Below are 24632 nucleotides of genomic sequence, written 5' to 3'. Positions count from 1 at the left end.
GGAGGGTAGGAGGAACTTGGATGGTGCCGGGGCGGTGGGGGTGGGGGGGATGCTGGAAGCTGGTCTCATGGTAAAGGCGCAGCAGCATCATTTTGACAGCCGATGTAATGGTGCAGTTGAGAAATGACCTTGGGAAAAAAAAATTGCAAGGAGAGGGGACTGAGGGCTTGTGGAAGGAGTTGACTACTGCACTTTTGGGCCAATTGAAGGGGTACTACAACAATTCCTGCTTCAGGACATGGAGAGCAAGGTTCAGCTGAGACATGTTAGGAAGATTCAAATGCCAATTGAAGAATTTGGGCATCTTAACTCATGGTGGCTTTCTTGCGAGAATCCATTACAACTTGGGGCCAAATGTAGATTGGGTTTGAATGACCATTTGTCCCTTTTTATAGGAACTTGCAAAGGTCAGAAGGATCCAAATATAAAAGGGGCCACAGCTAAAATACATATGCAAGATGGTCTAAACAATCCTACACATCGCAAATGTGAGGTTCAGGCTTTACACTTCAAAACAATTACAGTCATTACTGTAAAGAACATATCCTTTTGGTTGGACTGTGGTTTAAAATCACAATGGCTGCAGTTTGAAAAACATGTCCACTGGATCAGTGTGAGGGATATATACAATGTTGCTGTCCTGGAACAGTGTGCCATGAAAGACAGGATGGTGCCGAGGAGGAGTCTGGTCTAATGGGGAACTGCCTGGCAACAATGTTTTAATTGGCTCCTGGCCAGGTGATCAGGTTTTGTGTGAGAGTAGTGCTGCAGAATAGCTACTAGCCTGAAAGGAAAAAGATCTGAAACCTCCTTCTCTTGTGTGTGTAAGATTCCAGTAATCCTACAATAATAGCTAGCTGGCTTTCTCTGTTCATACCTTTATAACCCGATCTCTCTCTGAAAACCCCTGTCAAGAGGAAAAGGGGAAAATCACCATTACAAACACTGAAAGGCAAGTGCTCAACCAGTGAACTAAAGACTGAAACTGCTGGAAGACTACCTCCTATCATCAATAACGAACTGAAAGGAACTTGGAAGACATCGATCAAAATCGACCCTTTACGCTGGAATTGGTGCTATTGATCTGTTTTATCCCAACCATAAAATCCATGTTTTTGTGTGTCTTGTATTTGTGTGTATATATAGGGATTTAAGAAGGGGTAGAGTTTAGGTTATAGAGTTAGAAATTAGCAGTTCATATTTCTTTATTTTGCCACTGGTTAATGACAATTTGTTCAATAAACAGTTATTTACTTATTCAGTTTACAAGCCTGGTGCTCGAATTCTGTTAACCTAAATTAAACAATTAGGTGGGTTGATCAAACTTTTTCACATTTGTTGTGGCTCGGGGAGCAGTGGGGCAACAGATATTGCAGCGCACTATCACCTGTGAGTCACGTCATTACATTAGTACAAGGCTGGGCTCTAGACTACTACAAAGGAGGCAGCCTTACAGTTCCCAGACTGAGGTTGATAGTGCCTGGCTGTTTATCCAGATCCAACCGCCTTTGTGAATGTGTTGGCATGTCTGGGGCGAGTGGTGAAGGTAGGCGGTGGGGGGGGGGCGGTGGTGAGGAAACACTCAGCTATCAGTGATCTTTAAGGCTGTGCTCCAGTTGCAAGAGAGGATCTGGGGATGGAATGTCTGGAATGAGGGCAGCCCAAAGACTTCACAATGGCTCCCTAGCTTGGCAATGGAAGGTGATCATTGCAGGGTAATGTTCAATCATGTCTGAACTATTTTTCCCAGAGTCAGAGGAGTGCAGAGTGCAGGCAGCAGGCAATGCTGCCTTCTTCATAATTTTGATGCAACTATGGAGGAGAAGAAGAGCACATCACCGTCAGGCAGGACAATGGGAAGAACCTCACCCTGAGGAACATGGGCCACTGGAGCCCCATGAAGACCCAGAAGCTGAGGAGAGTTCAATACCATGGAGGCATTTGGCACAACCCAGGGTGCACCAAAGATGCATCTCATACTTGGAGACGAGCAAGAGGCAGTGCTGAATGCGCCTTCGCTTGTCAAGGTATGTGGTGATTAACATCTGCCACATTCTCCAGGAGGGTCTGATGCCAAACGGACTGGGAGGGCAGAGGCTCTAAAAGCAATCGCCACACTCAATTTTTAGTGAGTGGCTCATTCCAGGACTCCACTGGGGACCTTTGTGGAGTATCACAATCCTCCGCTTGTAAATGCATCCCTGTTCAGTAAGGCATACAATTAAGTCCAGGTCTTCCTGGATGAAGCCAGCCACGCTGCTACAGCAGTAGGATTTGCAGCGATCTCGGTCTTTCCACAGGTGCAGGGTGCCACCAACAGCATACATGTGGCATTAAGAACTCCCTGGCAGCAGCCACAACAATTCATCAATAGAAAAAACTTCCACTCTCTCAAAGCACAGCAGATCTGTGATCACCAAAAGCAGATTAAGCAGGTCTATGCTATGTACCTTGGGAGCTTGCATGACTCTTACATTGAATCACTTGCAGGTGCCACAGATCTTTGAGGGCTCTCAGCACATTCAGGGTAGGCTCATCAGTGATAAAGGCTATCCCCAAAAGGCAAGGCTAATGAAGCCTGTTCAGCGGCCACAGAGTGATTTAGAGGAGAGGTACAATGCGGCTCATTCTGCAACATGCTTTTTGATTGAGCAGACCATTGGCATGTTGAAGATGCGTTTCAGATGTCTGGACCGGTCAGCCAGTACTCTCCCCAGAGGGTGTCCCGCATCATTGTAGCTTGCTGCGCTCTACACAAATTGGCGCTCCAAAAGGAGGATGACTTGCCACATGGAGAGATAAAGGAGCTGCACGTCTCCTCCGATGAGAAGGATGTTGAAAGGGGTGATCTGGGAATCGGCTAGGATGTTGATGACCCACGGAAAAAGCCATATCACGGGCCAGACGTGCCCATGAGACCCTTATAGCAACAGGGTTCCAGGGCAATGAAGATGACGAGCTCATATGAACTTATTTGACCTGTTCCCTCAATGCAGAGTGGAGATGAACACTTCTTTGCGATCCTCAACGTTTCAATGAAGGACATCAATCTTAGAATCAATCATGCCACCGATGGCCTCATCCTTGGAAGACTAGGCAAGCCTATGGAGCATGTGGCCATTCTATGTTGGGATAAGAACTCCACCAGCGCTCATTATGAAGCAAGTAGACATGGTGGCGTCCTTTCAATCATCATGCTGACATTTCATTGCCTTTGGCAGCCTTCAAGAGGCAGGAACAACACTGCAAACATGAATGCACTCATGGCAGTATGCCTGGAGCAATGTAAGGTGCCTCAAGGAGGACAATCATCAAACACTTGTTATCACTTGACCATCTGAGGGCTGATCTGAATCTGGATTGTGCATTTTTCCAATGGCCATCCCTCGTGCATGAATAATGTTCTGGTCTCATCCTCAGATGGAGTCTCCCGCATGCGATTGTTCTTTAGAATGCTGTAATCATGGATGTGAGCCTGAGAACCAGGTTATCTGTGTGTGCAAAGAGACAGCTTCTGCAGCACTCTGATCATTGACATGCACTCATGAGCTTTGTCAGGAGCTTCCCAAATTCACATCCAGTATTGCCATGGCATCTAGGAGTGGTGACCCTGTCAGTCTCAACACCTCATTTAAGTATTACTTAGTAACTTCATTAATAATAAAGGCGACACAGCAGATGTAGCAGAGCTTCGCTCTTATCCTATCAGAGGCCTCCACATTTTCATTCTAGCAGATTAAGATATACATAAGGAAACCTAGGACACTGATGGCACTGTTGCGATCAGATAACCATGTCAATTACCCTTTAGAAGCTAGCACAGGGATTCTGTCAAGCCACGCTAACCAGACCTGAGGCCGTCTAGCAGACATTTCAGGAGTCACCCAGTGCTAAGTCCATAGCTCTGCGCCATACAGGTGGAGGGCGGGAACAGTTTTAGGAGTAATGTTTAGCTGCAAACACAGTCATGACACCACGCTGCAGGCCGCCATGAATGGCTAAGGTCTCTATTACTTAAACTGTAACCCACAACCAAACCTGACAGACTTTACATGGAGGCCATTGAGAAATGTACCGGGTTGGGATGACTCCAATGCAGATCGCCATTAACATTCACAGAGAACAGATTTCAGTGCAGCAGCATCAGGAGAATAAACAAACCTGCAAAAATCTATACTCATAAGGCGACATGATATGATCCACTGATACAAGTCTGACATATGAACTGCCCAACCACGATGTTGATAGAGCAACTGGCTTTGCTCATGTTGCTGCTGCGGACAGAAAGGCTATACTGAGATTGGGCAAAACACCATAGACCTGAGGGATATGATGGGTGATAAGTGAGGGGCGGTGTGGGGGGGGGGGTGGTGGGCATCTGTTACACTTGTATGATCTTGGAGCATTACATCAGGTAGAAGAGCCATTCACGAGATGAGACTTTCAGAATAGCAAAGCAAATTTACAGATGTGAAAAGTATATAGTGAGTGAACACCCGTGCCATCACTGTGCTCTCAGCACTTCTTAATTTTCTTTACCTTACTGCTAAGTCTAGGTGCACCCCTGACATCCATAGTAGAGGTGGAGGCAGCCTGCTGACTGTTGTGCCTTGTTGTCTGAGACGACATTAGCAGGTGTCCTCTGGAAGTCAGAGGCTTGGAAGGCTCCGGCCTGCTTTGGGTCTCCTGGTGTGGGGCAGTTGCACCCTCCTCAGCCTGAGCAGCTGGAGCTGTTGATTGTAGGCAGACGGGATTTGGAGCACCTGGACAGCCTTGGAAGTCCTGGGTGGATTGCTCTGGGGTGTCTGGCTGACAGTTCTCCTCCTTGTGCCCAAGGGCACCTCCTTGCTGACTCCTTTACGAGAAAGGGCCCCTGGAGGGAGATCGAGATGCCCCGTCCCCTCTCGCCTAGCCGTTGATGGATCCCACTCAGAGCTTGGGTAATGCGTGCAGATTCAAGCACGTATCGGCAAAACTACTGGGCTAGGGTCTCCATGTCAGTTGCCATCTTTCCAATGATGACCTCGATGCTATCGCATGTTGGTGCCACGACATCAGACAGAATGTGGACAGACTCCTCCAGCCACCGTTTTAATCTGGTGACGGCCTCTGACAACCTGTCTGCCCTTGCAGCTTCCAACGTTTCTCTGAGGGCTGATTCCATAGGCTCATCATCCAACTCAGCAGGAGCCTGGCCTCCAGCAGTCCTCCGAGTGTCGGAGTACTTGGCTGTCACTGTCTCCGCCTGCTGTGGATCCGTTTGTGTGCTGTGCCCACCAGGTGGTGACCCTGAGCCTGCTGTAGAACTAGGTCCCACCGAAGCGTGTCTCTGCACTGGTAAAGAGTACAGGTGAAGGCCGTGACAGGTCTTCTTTGCATGCTTCCTCAAGATCCTCATCTGAGGTGTTCTTGGGGATGGGGCTGATGGGCTGGCTGGTGGCTTCCCATGGCCTCGTTTTGCTGGTGGCTATAATAGAGAGAAATGATAATTAGTGATTGTCGGGAGAGTCACCTACATTAAATAGCACTCTTCAGTGTTGTGGCGGGTGGGCGAAGACTACTGGATGGGCCCTCATTGGCTTGTTGGGAGATGCCAATCTCACCTTCGGTGCAGGAACAGTCTTTGTCCTCATCAGCCAGCTCTACCGCCTGCTCCTCAAAGGGGGTGAGTGGCCTGAGCTCCGGCATCCCCACTCCTGTCTGTGATCTCTCCTTCTCGTGTGCGTGAACTTGCGTAATGACAGACGGACAGACTGTGAGCAGGACAGATGCAAAAGCAGATGATAAGCATGCCTGTCTTGTGTGTGCTGAGTGGACCAATGCAAGAGCTGAAAATGCGACTTGTGCAGGATGTATGAAGGGATGAAGATGTAAAAGTATGTGTGAGAGAATCAGTGGTGATATCCCTTGTGCTGGCAATGTGAGAGATTCCGGTGGACTGTAACCCTGTGAATGCCTGATGGCCTTATGAGAGTGAGAGTTGACAGTGAGAAGGTTGACTTACCCTGGCTGAGCAGATGAGATCATTCATCCTCTTCCAGCACTGAATAACAGTTCTCTTCTGAGGTCCGCAGGCGCTGACCTCCCTGGCAAACTCCTTGAAAGCCTGCATTGCGAGGTTGGTGGACCCCTGGCTCCCATCCCGAGAATAAAGGACATCCTGCCAGTCCTCGACTGCCTGGACAAACTTCTCCAGGCACCTGTCATTGATCCTTGGGCAAGATGGTTTGGTTCTTCTCTGTGCCATTCTGGTTTTTGCCATGACAAGCCCTGGGCTGCAAAGAGTGTGTGTGTTCATTTAAATATGGCGTCCGGCCCTTTGACCTGATGAGTTAATGGCAGGGCGGACGAATCCCAGCCCACCCTGCCACAAGATACGACAAGCTGCTTGTTTATGCACACGTAATGAGGTGAAAAGCAGACAATGTGGCGCAGCAATCTGCCCCATGGGAACCACGCCAATTTTCTCACCCGCCACTGCACTTAGTCTCCAGAGTGGAAAATTCCGCCCAGGAATAGCTTGCAGAGACAGAATATACAACCATGATGTTAAACTTCAGGAGTGCACAACTATGATTAACCAAACCCTGATAATTTTGCTCTTGAAGTAGATGACTCAATCCTGTTTGTGTTTTTATATTTTATTCACAAGTTTAAATTTAGTGGGCCGAGAGGTCTTCTCTTAGAGCTATTGTCTCATTGCTGGTAAATACTAAATCAGAACACGAAGATCTATTAGTTTCAGCTACTTGAGATCCACGCCAATTTGTTGTTAATTGGGCCTAATTGTGAAAATTAACTGGGATATCTTTGATGGAATCTGCAGTTTGAGGTACCAGCGGGATAGTGTGTGCAACCTGTTGTCTGACCATATGACTTGTCAGATGCTCATTGTGTGCAATGATCTGGATTGAAAGTCTTTTTTTGAGACAGGCCCTAACCAAAAGGGAAACTGAAACTTCAGGGGCAGAATTTAGTTGTGGTGTCATGGCTCCGAAAGCTGGGTCAGGAAGGTGACAATTTGGCTCAGATCTCTAGCAGCCAGTCGAACACAATGGCCAGCCAATAAATGGAAATGATGTGTGATCACATGCTGGGAGTGGAAGTCACACAGAACACCTGACACAAGTGTTGGTGCGAGTGCCATTTCTGATAGTCACACCAGCACACAGTATAAAAAGCCTGTGAAACTGAGGGATCCTGTGAATCTGAGGGGAGCTGAATGTAAAAGGAAATAATTGCTATAGAAAACTTGAGAGTACTCATCATGAGCACTCCAGTTTGAGTTATTGTGATAAACTTGACAGTGACTAAAAATGATTAATGGAAGAGATGTCACAGAGTGGACACCGGATTGTCCCAAGATTCAGCGACACCTCGCTTGCTGATCTCTTCCAAGCTGTTAGAGATAGCAGGGTGATTTGGTTTGCATCAAAAGGTCAGAAGAGTTCATCCTGTATAAACAAAACTGCCTGGTCACAAGTCATGATGGAAATGAGCAGCGAGATTGTGCCCAGTGCAGGAAGAGGATGAATGGCCTTTTCCGAACCACAACAGTGAATCTGAGTGAATGCTGTGCAGATTGTGCATGAAAGGTGGATGGGAACAGAGGGGTCACTCAATTTGTAAGTGATTGGTTGCGCGTCATGCATATCCTGTATACCCTCACCAGCTGCTTTAGGATTATTGGAAGCATGTGGGTTTCAAGAACACAAGAATTGGGAAGGATAGACCATTCGGCCCTTCGAGCCTGCTATGTCATTCGATAAGATCACGTTTGATCTGATTGTGTCCTTAAATCCACTTTCTTAACTATCCTCCCCATGACTGTGACTCCCTTGTCGATAAAAAATTTATCTAAAATAACGTGTGTACAACTTCCTCTCCACCTCACAGAAAAGTGCAGGCATGGGGGGAGTTGTGAGCTCGTGCATCCATCATTGGACCGGCGGAAATCCACTGTTGATGGCATTTCCTCATCCTCATCTGTAGCCTAATTCGCTTTCCACTTGTGCTTGCAGGACAAAAGGCCCCATAAAAGGGTGGAGCGGTGCCTGACATTTGTGCTCAGACCCCTGGGAAGATGGATGCCCTGGAACTGGCTGGGGCGCAGGGTGGTTGCTCATGTTGGATGCAGAGATTGGTATGTCTGGTGTAGAGAGACAATGCGTGCTTTGTGATTAGCTCACATGAGAAAGGGAGGACACTGCACCCATGGTTGGTATTCCATAGTTTATAATCTCAGGACCTAATTCGTTTGACAAGAATGATGCAAGTTGATGTGGAGGAACACACTAGTGATTCTCATGTCATTGCTTTTGATGACGAATGTGGTCCAGTCTCAGAGGGTGCACCATCACATCATTTCCCTACACCAAACAAAAGTGCATATACAGTGCTGGGTAGATGTGCAAGTCAGCTCTAAGTCACACTCTGGTGAGCTCCTCACTGTTGAATGGACACAAACAATAGAGGTAGTGACAGCGGAGGCCACTGACAGTTGGAAGACTGTTGGAGGCCAGGCCCATGCTGCACCTGGGATGATGACAGGCCTCAGAACTGCTACAGCTGCAAAGACACAACATGGGAGAATCTGCAGAGTTGTCCGAGGTATTCTGATGAGCAGGCAATGGAAGAGTCCATCCAAGCCATGGCCTCAGCAACGTCTCAGGTGAACGGATACATTTCTTCTTCCATGGAGAGATTGGTGATCGTCATGGAGAGGCAGAAGCAGAAGGCCCCTCAGTGGGTGCTTGGTATGAACACAAACCTGCAGACCATCAGCTAACATCATGACCACCATTGGCCAGCAAGAGGCAAACGGTGCCTCTGGACATCCCTCCAGAACCTCCACCCACAGAAAGCAGGGAGGTGTGACCCCCGAACCGAGAGGACTGAGGAGATGCCAGCTGCAAAACTTGAGGGTACTTCTCAGGGCACTCCTAGTGGTGTCAGTAGCTCCCCACCCTCTCTGTCAGTGAACCGAACTCCTCCAGCAGCAGCAGCCACAGAACACCTCTAGTTGCCAAGACCCCTCCAGACCTCCGGCAGCCTGAGGATACCCATCACAGTCATCAAAGGCCACAGAGCATGGACATCAGCAGTCAACCTTCAAGTCATTTGCAGATGCTGGGGCGCACTTCAATGCAGCACTTAAATGTTTTAAGAAGGGAACAAAAACACACCACAGTAGCAATGGGGTTTCTATGTCTTTGTAAATATTATTATGTCTATGTTGCATTAAACTTTGGTTTTACAGTACTGTGTGCTACAGTCATTGAGGGTGTTCTGATGTCGGGCAGGGAAAGATTTGGAGCACTGATCTGCGGGTGTGCATCGGCATGATGTTTTGGAGCCCCAATGAGTGTGAGCATCAGGTCACCAAAAAGGGATGGGTTATGTGAGATCTTGACCTGGTAGACATTTGACTTCAATGGCCACAGGGGAAGACTTTTGTCTGGCTGTCCCTCATTGCATACCAGAATCAAGTGAGGATGAGATTTATAACATGTATAATGTGGGGAAGTGTGAGGTTATTCACTTCGGTTGTAAGAATAGAAAACCAGAATATTTTTTAAAAGGTGTGAAAATTGAAAATGTTCATGCTCACAGAGACTTGTGTGTACTCATACAAGGGACACAAAAGGTTTGCATACAAGGACACCAAGCAGTTAGGAAAGCAAATGGCATGTTGGCCTTTTATTGCAAGGGGATTGGGGTATAAGAATGAAGAAATCTTGGTGCAATTGTATGGGGCTTTGCTGAGGCCACACCATGTGCAGTTTTGTCTCCATAGTTAAGGAAGGATATACTTGCATTGGAGGCAGTACAGTGAAGGTTCACTAGATTGAGCCCTGGGATGAGAGGCTTGTCCTATGATGAGAGGCTGAGTAAACTGGGTCTATATTCTTCGCAGTTAGAAGCAGAGGTCGATCTCATTGAAACATTGAAGCTTATAAAGGCACGTTACAGGGAGAATCCTGGCTGGGGAATCCTAAACAAGGGATTCAGTTTCAGGATAAGGGTCCGATTGATCATTTAGGATTGAAATGAGGATAAGTTTCTTCAAAGGTTTGTGAATCTTTGGAATTCTCTACCCAGAGGGTTGCGGGTGTGCTATCATTGAATTAAATTAAGGCTGAGATAGATTTTTGGTCTATGGTGGAGCGGATGGGAAAGTGGAATTGAAGCCCAAAATCAGCCATGATCTTATTGAATGGCAGTGCAGGCTGGACAGGCCAAATGTTCTTTTCCTGCTTCTATTTCTTATGTTTCTCTCATCTCCCTTGCATCCACCTCCACCATTGTGGCATCTGCAGATTGTAGATACTCATGCCCCTCTTTCTGAGCTATCTCCTCTCCCCGCTGTCTTCATCGTCTGATAAGGCTTGTGCCACCTCTTCCTCATCAGGGCGAGAATGGTTGCAGGGATGAAACACTTCAGTTATGAGGAAAGACTAGAGAAGTTAGGATTGCTTTCCTTGGAGAAAAGAAGGCTGAGAGGAGATGTAATAGAAGTTTTCAAAATCATGAGAGGTCTGGAGAGAGTAAATAGGGAGAAACTGCTTCCGCTCGTAAATGGATCGAGAACCAGAGGGCATAGTTTTAAAGTGTTATTCAAAAGAAGTAAATGTGAGGTGAGAAGAAGCTTTCTCACGCAGCAAGTAGTCAAGGTTTGGAATGTACTGCCTGGAAGCATGATGGAGGCAAATTCAATTGAGGCATTCAACTAAGTTAAAATGTTCAGAGAGTCGGTGCAGACATGAAGGGCCAAATGGCCTCTTTCTGCACCATAACAATTCTGTGATTCTGAGTATTTAAGGTCTGGAATGCACTGCCTGAGAGTGTGGTAGAAGCAGGTTCAATCAAGGCATTCAAAGGGAGTTAGACTGCCATTTGAAAAGGAAGAATGTGCCGGGTTATGGGGAGAAGGCAGGAGAATGGCACCAAGTGAAATGCTCATTTGGATAGCTGGTGCAGACAAATTGGGCCAAATGGCCTCCTTCTGCACTGTAACAATTCTATAAATTCCGTGTTCTCCCCTTGGCATGGCCAAGCTCTGTGGGGCACAGCATGCATGATGAGACACGACACCCTCTCTGGATTGTACTGAAGAGCTTCCCCTAACCTGTCCAGACAACGGAAACGCATCGAGTCGAGCAATATTCTTTCGATGATGGCCCATGTGGAATTGTGCCTGGCGTTATATCTTTCCTTGGCATCAGTACATGGGCTCCTCACAGGCGTCAGCCAGATGCAGAGAGCAGCCTTGTTTCCTTCAGTTTCTACTGTGGACAGAACAGATGCTGAATGTATGCATCATATGTATGTAGGCATCATGGCTGCAGCCTGATACCTGGCACACATCTGAAGAATTCATTTTTGATGCTCATACACAATCTGAGTGTCTAATGAGTAGAACCCCTTCCTGTTAATGAATGGAGCAATTTAGATAGAAGGTGCTTTGATGCGGACATTTGTGCAGTCAAACATACCCTGCATTCATGGAAAACCAGCCACAGCTGCAAAGGCCATGGCTCAAGCTGGCTGTCTTCTTTCATCCACTATTTAATGAAGTCAATGGCCTTCTTGAAGAGAGTACCGGTGATTTCCTTGATGAAGTGATGAATGGCAGCCTGGGAGATCCCACACAAGTCTCCGGTCGAGCCCTGGAATGAACCTGTGGCATAAAAGTTCAATAAGGCTGTAATTTTAAGTGTGGAATTGGGCTACCAAAGTAGCCCTTTGGGCACAGGACAGCCTACATTAGGGTGCATAGGTCGGTCACTGTCTTGCCAGAGAAGGCAGAGTCTCCCCAGCACTGTCTCACTGCCATTTGTAGGTAGATAACCCCCTGCTGCCTTGCCATTTAGCCTTGTACTGCTTCCTGCAGCTGCTCCTGGGGCGCCTGTTGTAATGTTCTGCAGCACTGTCTTCAGCCTAATTGCACAACCCTTTAAATGACAATGAGTTCAACATTGGTGTATGACTCCAAACTGATGCCTGGTAGTGCACTACCACTTTTAAGAGGTGGACCTCGGCTCCTCCAGTGAGTATGGCTACTTTAAGGGCCTGGCTCTCTGACAAAGGACAGTAAGATGCACCATCCCCCATGCCTCAGGCCTGCCCCTAAGACCTCCAACTTCTTCTGCCCAGATACAAGCTCAGTGATGGTGTCAATTCTAATGCAGGTCATCAAACGCCTGAAAAGCTTCCAGGTTCAACTCACAGGTTTCAGCAGCCATGAGAGACCTGTGAATTGAAAAGGCACCACTAAATTGGGGTGGTTTCAATTTTAAATTGTTTAAACAGGCTTATTGAGCCCAGATAAGGCAGATTGCACGCAGTCGGCCCTTCCTGCCTCTGACTTGATCGTGGAGGTTTTCCCACGCTAGGTAACTGATGCGTGGCCTCTGCATGACTTAGTGGCCTTGCTGCCATGTTGCCCACAGAGCAGGCAGGATTAAATTCCACCCAAGTTTCCAGGGAAACTGACTGAAACTAGATAAAAGGCACAGAGCCATCTGAGCTCAGATCACCCAGCTGCGCCATGCAGCCAGGCTGAAAAAAATGAGTTAGATCCAGGAGCTGGCAATAGGCAAATACAAAGTTGCTGCTGCTAAAATTTTTTACTTAAAGTAATTGACTGACCAGATTTGGCCATACAGTTCACAGGGTCGTCACTAATGCTTTGGACAAAGGTAACACTGGCAGATCCATGCCATCAAGATGTCGTGGCACGGCTGAGGAGTTTCTGGAGAAGTATGACATTTTGTTGAAGATTGTACCAGTGAACTTGGGTTGACTGGGAGCTGTTGTCTGAGAATGGGTGGCTAAATCTTTAAAGAAAAGGATTTAGAATTCTACCTGAAGAAGATCAGAGTCTGGAAGGATTTTATGGCTGAAATTGGTGTCATATATGCTGAGTGGGCTGCCCAGTAAATCCATGAGATCTATCTTTGTTGTGTCTGCTATTTAATGTGTAATTTATAATATATATTGACTGCGATTGTCCTGTTAATTCATCTTTAATTTATGTTGATTTTGGTTTGGTTGCTAAAGGAAAAGTTAGAAAAAGTGAAATCTTGTCCACTGGTTTTTCTCATTGGGGTGATTCAGTAAATTTGGTTCTTCCAGTTTGTTGATAACACATATTTAAACAGGCATGTTTGTGGGAACAGGGATTTAAACTTTACAGGAGACATGAGGCTCCTTATGACCCATGAAGACAATCCCAAATATTACGGACCCTGTTCCCAAATATTACGGACCCTGTTGCTAAGGTGAGTTTATAACAATTCCCTCTTAATTTGCTCGGTTGTTACACGTGACATCAAACAAGCCTGGTCACTATTACAAATGTCAAAAGAAACAATTAACACATGTAATTTGATTAGTGCTGTAACTTGAACTCAGCTTTTACACATATCCCCCAAATTGACACAAAGTGGGTACAGGGGGAGAACTCGACAGACCACATCATAAACTTGTGGTATCAGTACTTAACTCCATACACTCCTATAGTCAGTCACAGTGTTTAGCACCATTGTTGTCACTGTGTATACAGACTGAGTGCGGTTGTGGGCTTTTACAGTAGCTACAGAAATATAATTAGCACCAGCTCTCTTTGAAGGATTGGCTGTTAAATGCTTCAGACCAGGAAGACCCAAGATTCATTCTGCATCTTCACGCTGATCTGGTTGATGAAATTGGTTTTGGGAAAGTTGAGGGAAAGGCTCAGTCACCAACTACAATGCTGTGGTTGCTGTTGGAAATGCAAATTTGTATGAACACTTGGAAAGAGCAACCTATCACTTGGCTTGGTTGAGGTCCCCTCTTCACAATCAAATGACCTGCAACATGCAACATCATGGCTGACTAATGGAAGAATGTACAATTAGGGTTAAGTATCAATGCCCCAATGTTAGGCAGCACTTTCAGAAGAAGAAGGCAGGAGTTACTTGATGTAGACAGAAACTCTCTCTTCTTCAGTCTACTTCCTCCACCCAAAAAGCACAGCTGACCAAGATCAATGCTGAAGATCGAACTACCTCCCATGAGGGATCGCACCAATACCTTTTCTAGATGGGACAGATACAGGGACAATTTCCTTCTCAAAAAATCCCGCTTTTTGTGCCACCTCAGTTCTTTTCTGGGACTGTATAGCAAATTTGTCCTGTTCTTCCCGACTAACGCTCCATTTCTTGGCCACATTCTCGGCTGCATGAGAAGGAAAACAACAACAAAATAAAACATTGTGCTGTAAAAATCACGATCAGCTGTTTTCCTAATTGTAGACATGAAGATTGGGCAGAGTGTATAACAGATGTTGATCAATAATGTCTTTTTTTAAAGTATTGGTCATAGTCAAAATTACTCCTCTTGTCTAAGAACTCGGCGCGGGTCTTAGTGCACTCTGGCATAAAGTCGCTCAATCTGCGGTTGCTTCACACAGTTTGTTTTAACTCAGAGTAATATCCATCACAGAAGGCCATGCTCACTTTTGATGGAGCAATCATGTTAGCCATAGTCCCCCTCTCAGTCCCCTTAGCCCGCAAGTTTACTTCCTTCCACCAATTTCCTTTTGAAATTATTGATTGTTTCTGCTTCCACCACCGTCATGGGCAGCAAGTTCCAGGTCAATGCTACTCGCTGTGTTAAAAGTTCTTCCCCACATTTCCTCAAGTCTCTTGCCCAACATCTTAAATCTGTGTCCCCCAGTCCTTTTACTATCAGCTAATGGGAAGAGTTTTTCCTTGTCGAGCTTATTTAAGCCCATCATAATCTTGCACACCTCAATCAAATCTCCCCTTTGCTCCATGGAGAACAATTCCAGCCATTCCAACCAATCCATATAACCAAACCCGTCAATTCCTGGAATCATTCAGATAAATCTCCTCTGCACCCTCTCAAGGACCTTCACATCTTTCCTAAAGTATGGTGACCAGGACTGGATTCAATATTTTATTTGGTTCCTAAGCAGAACTTTTTAAAGGTTCAGCATAACTTCCCTGCTTTGGTACTCAATGCTTCTACTGATGAAGTCCAAGATCCCATTTGCTTTGGTAACCACACTCTGAAAATTTCAAAGATCAATGCACGTGCACCCACAGATCCTTTTGTTTCTGCACACTCCTTAGATTTGTGTCATTATATTGCCTCTCCCTGTCCCTCCTGCCAAAATGCATCATCTCACACTTCTCTGTATTAAATTCCATCTGCCACTTGTCTGTCCATTCTGCTAGCCCATTTTTGTCCTGTTCCTGGCAATTCTCACTGTTCAGAACTCCTCCAAGTTTGATATCATCAGCAAATTTTGAAATTTTACTCCATATTCTAAGACCTAAATCATTTATATATCATAAAGAAAGTAGTGGTCCTAGCACTGACTCTTGGGGAACACCACTTGTCTACTATGGTCCAGTACAAAAAACAACTATCTACTGCAACTTGGTGCTTTCTGTCCTTAAGCCAATATTTCTATCCAATGGTACTGGAGTTGGGGCCTGCCACCCTTGGAGAGAGTTCGAATGTACCCACAGTGGCTGCTGGGTGCCAAGGCAGGCTGGTTAAGAGGCCTATCTTCGGGCTCCAGCAGTTCATCTCAGTTGTAAAAGAAAGCAAAAAATACGAAAACAGCCCTCATCCCTCCTAATTTTCCATGCTCCCCATGCCCCATCCATGCCTGCTCATGCCACCTCATGCCCCCCCATTAGTCCCCATGGCTCCTCATGCCCTCCATGCCAATCACACCTCTCACCCATCTCCAATGTGGCCTTAATAGCCCCTATGCCAGCTTAGTGCCAACTCATGACAACCCATGCCCACCCATCCACCTCCCTCCTTTGCCCTTACATACTCCATGCCAGCTCACCAAGGATTCACTATGGGCAGAGCTCAGGAGCCATGTTGAGACAGAATAAAATAATACTCTAAGTGTATATTGCAGATTTCACTTTTAAAAAAAAAACACTTTCTTTCATAAAAAAACCCATCCAATACATTTAAATTCCTTCAAATGCTTAATCCCTTACAAAAACAAACATTTGTAGTCATAGCTCCACCTCAAAAGACAGCTAATCTCTTTATAAGCACCTGGAGCTGTCAATCAAACTGCAAACGTACAGGCCTGTGATGATAGGTTGTGGAGGCAGTCAGGCAACACTAATACTAGAATGAAAGTCCTCGGGCTTATTTCAACAGACAGCTAGCGAAATTGCAAGTAGAGTTACAGTAGGATGTTCTTTAAATTTAACATGCTTTAAATGCTTGACAGTTCCACTGAACTCATCCACTTTTCATGTAGATTCATATCTACTCTTAAGAACTCAAACGACATCTTACCTCTCCCAAAAGGGTACCTTAACCTCTCCCAAAGGATACCTTACCTCTCGAAAAAAACTCCAGCTGCTTTAGACTTTTTCCTCAAATATCTAAAGCCTACTGTCGTGGTTTGGACATCTCAGTAACAAAAATTGCATCTGTTTGAAGGCAACTGCACTTTTACATGTGCAGCTGCCTCTGTGAACCATGGATATGCAAACAATAACCTTCCCACATTCCCTGCTGGCAAAAATGGTGGTTGCCAGGTTCAGGGGTGTGACTTATGGAATTGGAGCTCTGGTGCCATTTTGGCTAAGGCACGAAGCCATAAGACCATAAGACGTAGGAGCAGAAGTAGGTCATTTGGCCCATCGAGTCTGCTCTGCCATTCAATGAGATCATGACTGATCTGATGATCCTCAACTCCAATTTTCTGCCTTTTCCCCAAAACCCTTGATTCCCTTACTGATTAAAAATCTGATTATCTCAGACTTGAATATACTTAATGACCCAGCCTTTACCGCCCTCTGTGGTAAAGAATTCCACAGATTCACTACCCTCTGAGCGAAGAAATTCCTCCTCATCTCAGTCTTAAATGGGTGACCCCATACTCTGAGATTTTGTCCTCTGGTCCTAGACTCTCACACAAGGGGAAACAACCACTCAGCATCTACCCTGTCAAGCCCCCTAAGGATCTTATATGTTTCAGTAAGGTCACCTCTCATCCTTTTAACGTCCACTGAGTACAGGCCCAACCTACTCAACCTCTCCTCATAAGAAACTCCCTCCAGGCCTGGGATCAACCTAGCGAACCTTCTCTGTGCTGCCTCCAATGCCAGTATATCTTTCCTTAGATAAGGGGACCAAAACTCTTCATAGCGTTCTAGGTGTGGCCTAACTGGTGCCTAGTGACTTTCTGACTTTAAGAAAATTCAGGCCTAGGATTGTTCTTGCACCCTTTCTTGAATAAGGATATATTAAATACATTTGCTTCTCCAATCCTCTGGCATCTGGGAATTTGGCATTGGGAAGCTTGGAAAATTAAGGCAAGCCCTTCTACTATCTCCACTGGATGTCCATTCCACTCCACTCATTTTTATTTAGTTCTTCAGCTCTTTCAAACCTCCTACAACATAAACTAGCCCTGATCAAGACAGTGGCCAAATTTCTTAACATGGAGGAACATATGAATAGTGTTGATTCCTTGGGTTGATGATAGTGATAAAGTGAGGGGTATGCCACCCATGAGGTTACAGATTGTGGTTCAATACAACACTGCTGCCGCTGATGACCCACAACACCTAATGGGTGCCCAGTTTCGAGTTGCTAAATCTATCCTGAATCTATCCCTTCTAGCATGGCGGTAGTGCCACACAACATGATGGAGTGTATCCTCAGTGTGAAGACCGGACTTAGTCTCCACAAAGACTCTGTAGTGGTCACTCTTACCAATACTGTCATGAAAAGATGCATCTACAACAGGTAGATTGGCGAGGACAAGGTCTGGAATTATTTTTCCTCGTGTTGTTTTCCTCACCAACTGTTGCAGGACCAATGTAGCAAATACGTCCTTCAGGACTTGCCCAGCTTGGTCAGTAGTGGTGTTACCGAGCCACTCTTGGTGATGGGCAATGAAGCTCCCACCCAGAGTACATTCTGTGCTGTTGCCATCCTCAGTGCTTCCTCCAAGTGATGCTCAATATGGAGACAGTTATTCATCAGCTGAGGGAAGGCAATAGGCGGTAACCAGCAGGAAATTTCCTTCCCAGTGCTTGATCTGGTACCATGAAAATCAATGGGGTCCAGAGCCAATGTTGAGAACTGTCAGGGCAACTTCCTCCTGTCTGTGCTGCCATCTCTGCTGGGTCTGTGCTGCTGGTGGGACAGGACATATTCAGGGATGGGGATGGCTGTGTCTGGGACATTGACTGTAAGGTGTGATTTGGTGAGTATGACTATGTCCATGAGACAGTTCTCCCAATTTTGGCACAAGCACCCAGATGTTAGTAAGGAGGGCTTTGCAGGGTCGACAGGACTGGGTTTGCTATTGTCATTTCCAGTGCTTAGGTTGGTGCCGATTGGTCTATCCATTTTATTCTTTACCATTTCACATATGGCTATACTGGGCATGGCAGATTACGCTTCCATAGCACAAACCTGTCAGACTTTCCTAGGCAAGACTTTCTCTATGCTCTAATTCTTGAGAAAAGTCACCCACCTCCTGAAATCCACAAAATTTGAAGGCTTATTTTATTTCTTACGTATTGAATTGTCACTCACTCTCTCTTTTTTCAGATGTTTCCAGGTATCTTCTACTTAACCAAGTCAAAGTTGGCGATGGCAACAAGCTTTGTAACTAAAATAAGTAGGATGGAGCAAAGGATATAACTGTGCAGCCTAGCCACATCCCTCATTCAGCACCTATGGCCACAATATTGCCATGCATTTGAATTCACAGCTGTAGCTATAACTGGAGCAGAAATAAGAGAATACAGAAGACTTGATTTATTTTCCACCACCCATGTCCGCAGGGTTTCCCAAAGTCCTTTACAACCAATGAGATGCCTTCGTAGTATAATCCCTATTGTAATATGGAGAAATATAGCGAACAATTTACACACAGCAAGGTCCCATAAATACCAAAACGATAAATGGTCTGTTTTAATTGTAGGATTGGCTACAAACCAGGAGAACTCCAAGGGTCTTCAAATAGCATCAGGAGATCTCCTACGTCCACTCAAGTGGGCAGATGTTGCTTTAACGTCACCGTGGAAAGACCGCACATCTATCAGTGCAGCACTTCCTTGGTGCTACACTGAAATCTTAGTCTAGATTATCTGCTCAAGTCCCTGAAATGGGATTTAGCAGTGAGAGTAGGTTGGCACTTGAACAAATTGCTCTCAGGCTTGCAACATTCTCCACTTGATTCACTCAAGTGGTAGCTAGTGGCAGCTCTTACCTGTTATTCCCATGTGGTAACAATGAAACGCATCCATCAGACCATCACAAAGAATGCCATCCTGAAGCGATACATCACCCATTTTGACTCCAGTTCTCATCAATGCCACGTGTGGAGTCTAGAGTACAAAATTGAATGCAGCTTTTAGTTTATCACTTTGCAGTAGATTGGCACTTGTTACTGCTGCTAGTGCTAAGATCTGGTTAAAAGAAACCATTAGATTCATCAAACTTCAGTATTTTTAACAAATATTCAAACCTACATTTTGTTATCAACATAAAAAAGTAATTTCTACATCATTGTGCTAAATAGGTTAAATATTGTAGTGAAGCACAAACATGTGTAGACTGGATGTTGACAGGTGCTCACCCATGATGCGATGTGTGGTAATGTACTGTCATCACCCATGTTGACCAAATAACCATTTGGGTGAGGTACCCTCATATCCTCCATGCCACCATCCCATCCCTATCATGGCCTTAATAGCCTCTACGCCAACTTAGTGCCAACTCATGCCCATGCCCTTACACACTCCATGCCAACTCAGCCAGTATCCACCATGGGCAGACTTGAGGAGCAATATTGAGATGAAATAAAACAAAGTTCTAAGTGTATATTATAGACTTCACTATAAAAAAACTCATTCAATACATTTAAATTCCTTCAAGTACTTAGTCCATAATAAAAACAATCATTTGTAGTCATAGCTCCACATCAAAGACATGTACACTTGGAGCTCTCAATCAAACTGCGAACTTACAAAACCTCTCACTGTGAAGGTGATAGGTTGTGGAGGCAGTCAGGCAACACCAATCCTATAAGGAAAGCCCCCCAGGCTTTTGTCAAAAGACAGCTAGTGCAGGATGTTTTCCCCCAAAATTTAAAGGGGTTGGAGTTTAAATGATTTGATTGTTTCACCAAGCTTATCAACTTTTATCAACATTCATATCAACCTCTTATCAATCTCAAAGGGCACATAACCTTTCCAATAATGGTAGCACTGGCCAGAGCTGGGACCATAAGCAGTCCCAGATTCTAAGTCCAAGGTGAGGTCAATGCAGGGCGAGGGTCGGTGAAGTCTGTGGGATAGTGCAGCGGTGGGAAGGGAAGGTGAGGCCTCTGAACTCTGCCTGCCAGCCTCAAAATTGAGGCCAGGCAGGAACAAGCCTTGCCTGCCCCTTGTAAACTTGTGCACAAGTCAGGGGTGGATGGGTGGGTGGTGGCATGGGGAATTTTACAAGCTTCCCTGTGAAATTCTGATCCACAGGCATGTTCTTGAGAATGTAACAAGCAGGGTGGATAAAGGAAAACAAAACAGGAGATGGAGAACCAGTATTTGGATTTCCAAAAGGCATTCAATAAGGTGCCACATAAAAGGTTGCTGCACAAGACAAGAGCTCAAGGTGTTGGGTGTGATATATATATTGTACAGAGCACTGGTTCAGCCTCAAATGGAGTACTGCATCCCTGTTCTGGGCATCACACTTAAGATGTGAAGGCAATAGAAAAGATTCATGAGAATGGTTCCAGAGATGAGGAACTTCAGTTGCGTAGACAGATTGGAGAAGTTAGGACTGATTTCCTCGGAAAAGCGAAGGTTGAGAGGAGATCTGATAGAGGTATTCAAAATCAAGAGGTGTCTGGATAGAGTTGATAGGGAAATAATTTTTCCATTCGTGGAAGGATTGAGAACAAGAGGACACAGATTTAAGGTAATTGGCAAAAGAAGCAATGGCAACATGAAGAAAATCTTCACACAGCGAGTTGTTAGGATCTGGAATGACGTGCCTGAGATTGTGGTGGAGACAGGTTCAATTGAGGCATTCAAAGAGGGAATTGGATTATTATTTGAAAAGGTCTACGGGGAGAAAGTAGGGGAGTGGCACTAGGTAAATTGCTTCTACGGACAGCTGTCGCAGACAGGATGGGCTGAATGGTCTCCTTCTGTGCTGTAATAATCGTGATTCTGTGATTAGCATGGATAAAGGGTTGATTAACTAACAGGAAACAGAGAGTAAGCGTAAATGAATCATTTGCAGGTTGGCGAACAGTGGAGTGCCACAGGGATCAGTGCTGGGCCTCAACTATTTACAAACAATATCAATGATTTGGGTGAAGGGACTGACTACTGTAGTCAAGTTTAATGATGATACAGAGATAGGTAGGAAAGCAAGGCAGATTAAAAGATCCTGCAAAGGTTAAGTGGGCAAAGATTTGGCAGATGGAGTATAATGTGGGAAAATGTGAGGTTGTCCACTTTGGCAGGAAAAACAGAAAAGCAGAATGCTATTTAAATGGAGAAAGACTGCAGAATGCCCCGTACAGAGGGATCTGGATGTCCTTGTACATGAATTACAAAAAGTTAGCATGCAGTACAGCAAGTAATTAGGAAGGCAAATGGAATGTTGGCCTTTAATGCAAGGGGGCATGAGGTATAAAAATAGGAAAGTCTTGCTGCAACTTTATAGGGATTTGGTGAGACTGCACCTGGAGTACTGTTGTGGTCTCATTACTTAAGGAGGGACATACTTGCATTGGAAGCAGTTCAGATAATGTTATCTAGGCTGATTCCTGGGGTGAAGAGATTGTCTTATGAAGAAAGGTTGAGCAGGTTGGGCCTTTACTTATTGGAGTTTAGAAGAATGAGGTGATCATATTTAAACATATATTATTCTGGGGAAGGGTTAGCAGGCTTGATAGATTTGTTGCTGCGAGGATGTTTCCCCTTGTGGGGAATCTAGAATTAGAGTGCAGTTTAAAAATAAGAGTTCTCCCATTAAATAAAGATGAGGAGAATTGTTTTCCTCTGAGGGCCATGAGTCTTTGGAATTCTCTTCCACAGAGAAGAGTGGAACCGAGGTCAATGAATATATTCAAGGCTGAGTTAGACAGATTTTTGAATGACAAGGTGAGCAGACCAGAAAGTGGAGTTAAGGCCAGAAGCAGATTAGCCATGATCTTGATGAATGGCAGAGCAGGCTCAATCAGCCAAATGGCCTACTCCTGCTCCTATTTCTTATGATCTTAGGTGGGTTCAATCGTGGCTTTCAAAGAAAGTTGGATAATTAATGGGAGAGAGAAAATCTGCAGGGATCTGGGGAAAAGGTGGGTGAGATTTAACATTCTATAATTTTATGATCAATGGGATGAAGAGAAATATAAGAATTCCACTTCTCTACCGGCTTGAATTTCTGCATTTTTACAGAATCACATAGTGCCCATCGAGTCTGAGAAACACCTGACCTACCTACCTAATTCCATTTACCAGCACTTGGCCCATAGCCTTGAATGTTATGACATGCCAAGTGCTCATCCAGGTACTTTTTAAAGGATGTGAGGCAACCCACCTCCACCACCCTCCCAGGAAGTGCATTCCAGACCGTCACCACCCTCTGGGTAAAAAAGTTTTTCCTCATATTCCCCTAAATCTCCTGCTCCTCACTTTGAGTCCCCTCATGGCTGACCCTTCAACTAAGGGGAACAGCTGCTCCCTATCCAGCCTGTCCATGCCCCTCATAATCTTGATCACCTTGATCAGGTCGCCCCTCACTCTTCTCTGCTCCAACGAAAACAACCCAAGTCTATCCTTTCTTCATAACTTAAATGTTTCATCCCAGGCAACATCCTGGTGAATCTTCTCTGCACTCCCTCAAGTGCAATCACATCCTTCCTATAATGTGGCGACCAGAACTGCACACAGTGGCCTCAACAAGGTTCTATACAACTCCAACATGACCTCCCTGCTTTTGTAATCTATGCCTCGAGTGATAAAGGCAAGTGTCCCATATGCCTTTTTCACCACCCCACTAACATGCCCCTCCGCCTTCAGAGATCTATGGACATACACGCCAAGGTCCCTATGTTCTCAAAACTTCATGTCATGTAGTTCATTGAATACTTCCTTGTCAAATTACTCCTTCTAAAGTGTATCAGCTCATACTTTTCAAGGTTAAATTCCATCTGCCACTTATCTGCCTATTTGACCATCCCGTCTATATCTTCCTGTAGCCCAAGACACTCGAACTCACTGTTAACCACCCGACCAATCTTTGTGGCATCCGCAAATTTACTGATCTTCCCCCCCACATAGTCATCTATGTCGCTTCTATAAATAACGAATAATAGGGGACCCAGCCCAGATCCCCGTGGTATGCCACTGGACACTGGCTTCCAGTCACTAAAGCAGCCTTCTGTCATCACCCTCTGTCTCCTACAACTAAGCCAATTTTGAATCCACCTTATCAAATTACCTGTATCCCACGTGCATCTGCCCTCTTTATAAGTCTCCCATGTGGGACCTTGTCAAAGGCTTTGCTGAAATCCATATAAACTACATCAATTGCACTACCTTCATCTACACACCTGGACACCTCCTCAAAAAATTCAATCAAATTTGTTATGCATGACCTCCCCCAACAAAGCCATGCTGACTATCCCTGATCAAACCTTGCCTCTCCAAGTGGAGATGGATACTCTCCTTCAGAATTTTCTCCAATAGTTTCCCTACCACTGACGTGAGACTCACTGGCCTGTAGTTCCCTGGCTTATCTCTACAACCTTTCTGTTCTCCACATTAGCTGTTCTCCAGTCCACTGGCACCTCCCCCGTGGCCAGAGAGGAATTCAAAATTTGGGTCAGAGCCCTTGGAATCTCCTCCCTTGCCTCCCTCAGCAGTCTGGGACACAAATCATCTGAAGATTTGTCCACTTTTAAGCCTGCCAACACCTCCAATACCTTGTCACTCCCTATATCAATTTGCTCAAGAATCTCTCTCTCCCCGAGTTCCATACCTTCATCTTCATTCTCTTGGGTGAAGACGGATGTGAAGTATTCGTTCAACACTCTAGCGATGTCCTCTGGCTCCACTCATAGATTTCCCCCTTGGTCCCTAATTAGGCCAACTCTTTCCCTGGTTATCCCCTCCCCAATGATGTACTTACAGAATATCTTGGGATTTTCCCTACTTTTACCAGCCAGAGCTTTCTCATATCCCCTCTTTGCTCTCCTAATTGCTTTAAGCTCCACCCTGCACTTTCTGTACTCCACTAATGCCTCTGCTGATCTGCTCCCCTTGTACCTGGTAAAAGCCTCTCTTTTCTTTCTCATCGTATCCTGAATATCTCTGGTCATCCATGGCTCTCTGGGCTTGTTACCCCTTCCTATCACCCTTGAGGGAACATGTTGAGCCTGTACCCTCCCCATTTCCTTTCTGAATGCCCCCCATTGCTCCTCTGTAGATTTCCCCACTAGTAGCTGTTCCCAGTCTACCTTGGCCAGATCCTGCCTTATTTTACTAAAATCCGTACTCCCCCAGTCCAAAACATTTTTTTGCAACTTGTCTATTTCTTTG

At 45.4% G+C, this 24632-nt stretch overlaps 1 protein-coding gene across 2 annotated transcripts in view; it reads right to left on the bottom strand.

The window, feature by feature from the left end:
* The window catches only part of acat2 (acetyl-CoA acetyltransferase 2), a 96494-nt gene that overhangs the window by 29305 nt on the left and 42557 nt on the right, over positions 1–24632 (bottom strand). Inside the window, exons 4-5 of one of the 2 annotated variants that reach the window (XM_041182790.1) lie at positions 19283–19400; positions 14077–14220 (exon numbers count right to left, since the gene is read on the bottom strand). In XM_041182790.1, coding sequence (XP_041038724.1) covers positions 14077–14220; positions 19283–19400 — 262 coding nt within the window. The remainder of the gene's footprint in view (positions 1–14076; positions 14221–19282; positions 19401–24632) is intronic. The other variant, XM_041182791.1, reaches the window with a different exon arrangement.

This window comes from Carcharodon carcharias, chromosome 2 (assembly GCF_017639515.1).
Source record: "Carcharodon carcharias isolate sCarCar2 chromosome 2, sCarCar2.pri, whole genome shotgun sequence".
In the NCBI taxonomy this organism is placed as follows: Eukaryota; Metazoa; Chordata; class Chondrichthyes; order Lamniformes; family Lamnidae; genus Carcharodon; species Carcharodon carcharias.
This window is presented reverse-complemented; position numbering and strand designations above follow the sequence as displayed.